Source organism: Bidens hawaiensis, unplaced genomic scaffold (assembly GCF_021521415.1).
Source record: "Bidens hawaiensis isolate Kalapana, Puna unplaced genomic scaffold, B.hawaiensis_p1.1 tig00022675_1, whole genome shotgun sequence".
NCBI lineage: Eukaryota > Viridiplantae > Streptophyta > Magnoliopsida > Asterales > Asteraceae > Bidens > Bidens hawaiensis.
The window spans coordinates 108,079-115,361 of NW_027493538.1; the positions used below are offsets into that span (position 1 = coordinate 108,079).

At 37.8% G+C, this 7,283-nt stretch overlaps 1 protein-coding gene across 1 annotated transcript; it reads left to right on the forward strand.

Moving 5' to 3' along the window:
- Positions 1-3,370: 3,370 nt before the first annotated feature.
- LOC143566013 (uncharacterized) lies at positions 3,371-5,154 on the forward strand. Its single transcript, XM_077052807.1, has 2 exons — positions 3,371-3,733; positions 5,071-5,154. Exons 1-2 carry the CDS (start codon positions 3,371-3,373, stop codon positions 5,152-5,154), a joined length of 447 nt encoding a protein of 148 aa, XP_076908922.1.
- The last annotated feature ends 2,129 nt before the right edge of the window (positions 5,155-7,283 follow it).

The following is a 7,283-nucleotide window of genomic DNA, read 5'->3' on the forward strand; positions in this document are numbered from 1 at the left end:
GGCTAGTGTTGGGTAAATGGGTATGTGTTATGGACTTGGGTTATGAAAGAAAGAAGGAGAGTCCATGGGCTTGAGCCCATGATCCCTAAATATATAAACCTTTAATCACCCATTAATCATTCATTTCACACATATTCCATACACCACCAAAACACACACTTAATCTTTCTCTCTAGACTCTTCCCTTTTCTAAACCGAAACCAAGAAGGAAACCGAGCACCGACCCGAGGTAATACTAGTATGATGTTTTATTAACTTAAACTCGTTAGATATGGTCACGAAACGACGAGCTGATGCCGTTAAACCGTTTAAGTCACTAGATCCGGATGGAATCGGGTATAAACCGAACCTAAGATGAGCTTAGGGATCACCCTAACTCAGATCTGGATCGAACGGGACGAAAAACGGTGAAAAACGAGTTAAAACTCGTTTTTCCAGCGAATCCGCGGCTATCCGGCGGCGGCGCCGGAAAGGCGGCGTGTACGAGGAAGGGAATGTCGGAGAATGTTTCTGACATTCTCTGACCTAACCCTAGTTCACTAACGGAAATTTAGCGAATTAAGGGTGATTCGCTAGCTGATTCATTTATGGGAACATAACGAACTAGCTACAGTTCGTGTTCAATTCGTTAAGGGTAAAGGATGACGAATCACCCTGGATTCGTTATAGCCAGTTCGTTAGAAGAGATAACGAATTAGATGGACTAATTCGTTATATGGACTGGTTCGCTATGGACTGATTCGTTAAGGAGTCCAGTTCATTAAAGGGTTCAATTCATTATAAGAACCAGTTCGCTAGGATAAGCCAGTTCGTTAAGAACCAGTAACTAGTTAGAAGTTTGATAAATGACAGGAACAGTCCATGGACTTAGAAAAGAATGATTTAATTACAAAGAAGCCCTTGGACTTTCAAGTTAGCCAATTAATAAATGATTCGAAATTCTAATGAAAAATGTGATAAGACAGTTAATAGAAATAATTTTTTTCCAAGCTGACCTGGCAGCTAGACCCCAGCCAGGGGCTCTGCCCCTTGGACCCTGCTAGGGGCTGCCGCCCCTAGACCCCACTGCCAGGGGCGCTGCCCCCGGACCCCGTTCGTTGTGAGTTATAATTAGACTAGAAACGCGAGATGAGTAGTGATAGTTAATTGATGCATGTAATTATTATACAGTTAGCCGCGCCCAACAGAAGAAAGGAATAACAATTAACAGTGAACGTAACCGATTTCAGGTGAGTTTCTAGCCCCATTCCTTGTTATGTTTTCGGGGCTGTGTGCAAACTCGATGTGATTAGTTAATACACTTATCCTAAGTGATAAGTGTATGCCATATATGTATTATGTGAAATGTATGAATGATTTCTTATCGGTACCTGAACGATCTTCGGAATTGCATGTACTGCCAGGAAATGGTTTGATGTTATATGTATGTTGTAAGATGAAGAATGAATGATGTATGTACGTACGAAACTTTGCGATTATGTATATAGAAAGTATGCTATGGAGGTATGGAAGAAAGGGTACCGGACCCTAATAATATCCGAGGATGAAGGGTGACCGGACCCTAATAATATCCGAGGATGAAGGGTGACCGGACCCTAATAATATCCGAGGATGGGGGTACCGGACCCTAATAATATCCGAGGTATGTAGGGCGAATGCTTTTTATAGTGTAAGGTTAGTTATGAATGTATATGAAGGACTGATGAACAGGTTAAGTATGTAATGTATACCTTCGGGCACGTGTATGTGTATGTAAAGTAAGTTATGTGATTAACTAGAACTCACTCAGCGTAGCTGACTTTTAGTATGCATGCAGATTAACAGGTTGAGACAATTGGTTTGAGCAGGACACATGGCAAGATCGAAGAGGCTGGCATCTGAATATTTGTCATGATGTTTTGATATTATCATTTATGTTATGTTTTAAAGACAAGTTAAGATTGTTTGTAATGAATGGTTGACTATTATTATTATTATTCTGCGAAAGTTTTAATTAACTCTGATTTAGAACTGTGTTTATGAGTAAATCCAACACCCAATGTAGGGCTACCGATAACGGGGCCTTACATTTAATTACCTCAGATGATGCCATATTAATGGTTTAATCGAACAATTAATCCGTCGGCTATGAAGAGATAAGAACATGCAGTGGCCGCAACGATGACATAATTAAATATGGGTTACTGTTGGCGACGGTATAAGGATGGTGATGGTGCGTTTAATCGTGATATAATGATCGTTATACTATATATTATTAGACGGCTACAGACAGTTTGCTTAAACAAGGAGTTCGTATCATAAACGATTTTCTTTTCTTAATTAATATCGTCAGTAAGTTGATTTTGGCAAGAATAAAGATAAACATGATTTAGTTTCCATGTTCCAGACGACAATTGTGGTGCAAGCTAAGGATCTGGGTATCCGGATAAACAATACGGGTCACAGGTATGGGTATGGGTGATGGGTTAATGGGCTTAAAGATTATAATAATCAGAAGTTACAATTTAGTCCCTGAAGTATAGGGGTGGGACAATAGGGGACCAAAGTTTAGTTTAGGGTAGAAGATGTATATCTTTCAAAGTAAATTTGTATTTATATTAAATAAATAATAACAAATACTAATAAAATAATATTATCTCGAATAACGCGATATTTTATTTATAAAAATTCCCGAACATAAAAACGGGTTGGGTTATTAATAATTTTAAAATCCGAGTTGTTACACTTCTTTTGGCCATCATTGTTTAAGGATGCTCACGAGTTCGGGACACACTATTTAAAGTGCAAACAACTCGAGAGTATTTCTAAGAGAGATGAGATGCCCTTGAACCCGATCCTTGTAGTTGATATTTTTGATGTTTGGGGGATCGATTTCATGGGCCCATTCCCGAATTCACACGGTAATTTATACATCCTGTTGGCCATCGACTATATGTCTAAATGGGTTGAGGTGATAGCCACTAGGACGAATGATCACACGGTCGTTTGAAATTTTGTACAAAGTAATATATTTTCAAGTTTTGGAGTCCCCGAACCATCATAAGTGATGGGGAATCTCATTTAAAAAACTTTTAAGTTTGGAAAATTGCTTTAAACGATACGGTGATGATCATAAAATTGCCACACCTTACCATTCACAAAGGAGTGGACAAGTTGAGGTGTCTAATCGGAAAATTAAACAGATTTTACAAAAACAAGTTCGGACGAACAGAAAGGATTGGTCAACCAAGTTGGCCAATGCTCTATTGGCCTACCGAACCGCTTACAAAATGCCGATTGGAACCATTCCTTATAGACTTCTGTATGGAAAGGATTGTCATTTACCGGTAGAGATTGCACAAGAGCATATTGGGCTACTAAACAGGTTAATATGAATTATGATGATGCAGGTAAGGCAAGAAAGTTGGCTTTGTGTGAAATTGAAGAGTTCAGGGACGAGGCATGCGATTGTGCATCCGCTTACAAGTCACAGATGAAGAAGGTTCATGATGCTAATATTCGGTTAAAGAACTTTGAAGTTGGACAAAAGGTTTGTTTATATAACACGAGAATGAAGCTTTTTATGGGTAAGTTGAAAAGTAAGTGGACGGGCCCGTATTTGGTAGTCGGAGTTGGAAATCATGGTCAGTTTGAGATTGAAGATTTTGATGACCATATGAGACAAGTGGTGAATGGCTATAGATTGAAGTCATATTTGGAAATAATGGACATTCACAACATGGACAAGGAGTCGGTGAGTTTTATTGTTACCTCACGGTTATGAAGATAATTGAGTGTTCAAGGCATTGTTGAGCTGTACACGTGAAATTCAGCGCTTACGGAAGGCAACCGGGGTTTGTAAGTGTCTGTCCAGTTTGTTATCATTTTGTCGAGTCTTGTATTGATTGTTGTCTTGCATTTTGTACAACAAACATCAAGTGTGGGGAAGATTGTTGGTGGACTTGCAATTTCATAAAGTTCGGTAAGAGTTTGGTCAATTACACGTATTTCCAGGTACGTAAAGTATGTTTTGAGTTTGGAAATGTGTTCAGGGTGATGTCGGGATGCCGAAAAGTGGTCGGGTCGGAAAATATCCGGACCCTTTTCGTGCGAAACTTTCTGTGAAAAAATCCTATAGCGATACGCGATGACTTTTTCAATACCTCCATCGTGTATCGCTAAGCTGTGTAATATCCCTGACGTTATGACATCATCGCGTTACGCTATGACGTCCCTCATAAACAATCGTGTATCGCTATCCCACTAAACCCCAACTGAAATTAAATTGGGTCGCGATACACGATCCGAATGTTTATAAGCCATCGCGATACGGATACTCCGAAAAAATTTAATTTAAACGGCCAATCTTCTTCAACTTCTTCATTACAACACTTTCACCACCACTGTCGCCCGTCACCGCTATAACCATTATCACCCCATTATCACCACCGTCCTCATAAACCCAAGCCACCATTTTCACATCACCATCACACCAACTTCACATCACCTTCACCACCACCGTACTACACCACTACCAACCACCACACCACCATCGACGTTCGTCAGTCAACATAATCATAACCGTTCACCACCATCATCGTCATCCACCTCAACCACTGATGTCACCGTTCATTATTATTATTTGCCCTTGATTCGACATCGAGGTATGTATTTTATATTATTTTATTATGTTGGGTTGGATTGTGAACAGTATGTGAGTTTCGGGTGATCGGGATTGTACACTTTACTTTGTATGTGCGATTTTGCTTTAGTGAATTAGAATTGTTTCACGGTGGCCAGGTTACGGGTTGGATTAATAGTTAGTAAAGTTGATTAGTTGTTAAAATGTCGGTATGCTGAACATAGGTGGTGTCGAATCGAGTTCTAAGTTTAAAAATTTTTAATCATTATTTTAAGGATAGTGAAAGTTCGGAATTAAACGATTTGTGTGAACTTATATAATAATATTTTATTAATATTTTATATTACTAACCCAACACGTCGCCTAATCATTTGTTTTGTAGACATTGAGATTTTAGAGCCTGCAGAACATGTGGAGCAGCCCAATGGCTATTATTTAGTCATTTGCAGGTGCCACTTTCTCCTACACCCGTAGAGCCTGCAGAGCATGTGGAGCAGCCCGATGCCGGTGGAGATGCTCAGATGGATGAGTAGCGTGGATTTCAGCAGACTACCAGTTACATTTTTGTTTTATCTTTCCTTTATTTTGTTTTTAATTATCATAGTCTGTACATATTAATATTATATTGGGAAAACTTGTATGGATAGCCAGATGGGTAATTTGTATATATATCTTTGATTTGATGTCTGTTGTATTTGATTTATTGTATATTTTGTTGTATTTGGAACTTTGTGGGTGTAATTCGTTATAAACCCTCACGAAACCTCACTCGTCCACATGGGCTACGGGGGGTATAAAGGGCTTGTTGCATACGCTAAATGCAATCTTGATTCCTACGAAATGAGTTAGGTCTTTAACATTTTTAATTAGTTTAACAAAATTTATTATGAAATTAATTAATTCGGCTCGGTAATTGTTTTGATAAAATTAACAGAAAATTTATTTTTTCATAACTCTTAAATGACCTATGTCTTATACTTGTGAGAAGCTTGCTTCTACACGTCTCGAGATTTTGCAGATTCGGTTGTTCAGTTGGTATTTGGATTAGACGAGTGTTTACGAGAGTTTACGAGCTTCATGTTTGCATTGCATTGCTGTTCATATCATGTGATTTTAGTTTCATAATTTATTTTGTTATTCTAATTTCGAGTGTTAGAAGTGTAATTGTATAATTGCTAGTAGAACCATCACATAGAGCCCCGAGTTATTAATATTGTTAAATAGTCAATTTCAACCCCGTCTCTCAAATGTTTATTAATTGTTTAAATATTTTAACATTGAGGACAATATAAATATCAAGTGTGGGGATGTGAGAATTTTAGCCCGATAGTACCTCGAATAGTGTTCGGAAACCAAAGTTATTAACTGTTAATTATTGTCATTAATACCAAGTTATTGGTTTCTGGTCATGGTTGGTTTTTCACCTTCTCGATAGTCTTACCCACAAATGTTTTCAAAAAGAGAAGTTGAAAATGGGGTCGTTTAGGCGGGGATAACGAGTCAAGGGGACGGGTATACATGTTTCATATCGCCAGCCCATAATTCCAGACATATTGTGAGAAGGCCCCATATACTTAATACACATATTGTATAATAAATATAAAACATGTCTTATCATTTATTGAGAGAAACGATATGTTTTACAGAGTTAGAACTTGATTGTCACATGCTTATCTAGATCTTAATACCAACTGTATGGAGATTAGGACTTTAGAAAACCCATACATGCATTTTTCCCCCACTAAACATACCCAACATTATCCCCCTAGGAGCCCGTTTGGACCTTATTTCCTTTTATTTACTAAACCAAACATTACACACCATTTCAGCTTTGGCCTTCATTTTATTTTAACCATGTGTGATGAAATCCAGTTTGTTATTAAGTTGTATTTAGTCAGTTGTAGAGCATAGTACACGATGTACGCATGTCTCGGTAAAGTTGTAAATATGTGTTTTTCGGAGTTATATATATTTGTTTCAGTGTATCGTTTATTGATGTTTAGTAAAAAAAAATTTAAAAATTCAGCAAAAAGCCAAAAAGAAGTCTGTTTATATTAAGTTTTGTAATTAGCTGTTTGTTCGTTTTTAATTAGTTGTTTGTGTATTTGTAAAACTGGGTTTCATCCACCTTAGTCACTAAATATGTCTAATTCGCACCCAAACCTAAGCCCCAACAAAACCTTAGTTCGAGTCTTTATTCAACCGGTGGGTAATGGTGGAGATAAGACTGGCCTGCAAGCTTATTAAGTTGTGACTCATGCTTGGTATTTGAGGACAGAGATATATACTAGCACATCTTTTGCTAGTCCATATATTAAACCTAGAGGAGTGTTGATAGTGTGAGGGGTAGGAACATGTATACCCTAACCGGAAACAAAGTACACTCGTCTGGGCGGCTCCATTGTTTTTATAGCATTATTTAAGCTTATTTGTGGGATGTCAAACTAGAAAGTGTCAGTCTGGGAAACTAGGTATGACCTTAAACCTAACTAATCTTAATGGTAATTATTCATATACCTATGATGGAGGTTAATGTTCACTTTAGAGTTTTCTTGGGGGGGCAAGCAAAAGATAAGTGTGGGGATGTGATGGTCGGTTAATTTTATATAGTTAAGTTCGTTTATTTACTCGTTTTAATTGTATACTGTGGGAATTTCGATAC

Excerpts from the sequence above, each read along its gene's own strand:
- LOC143566013 (XM_077052807.1), top strand. The coding sequence starts at position 3,371 with ATGAATTATGATGATGCAGGTAAGGCAAGAAAGTTGGCTTTGTGTGAA. Across the intron at positions 3,734-5,070 it reads ACAACATGGACAAGGAGTCG|GTGCCACTTTCTCCTACACC; the intron begins GTGAGTTTTATT and ends AGTCATTTGCAG.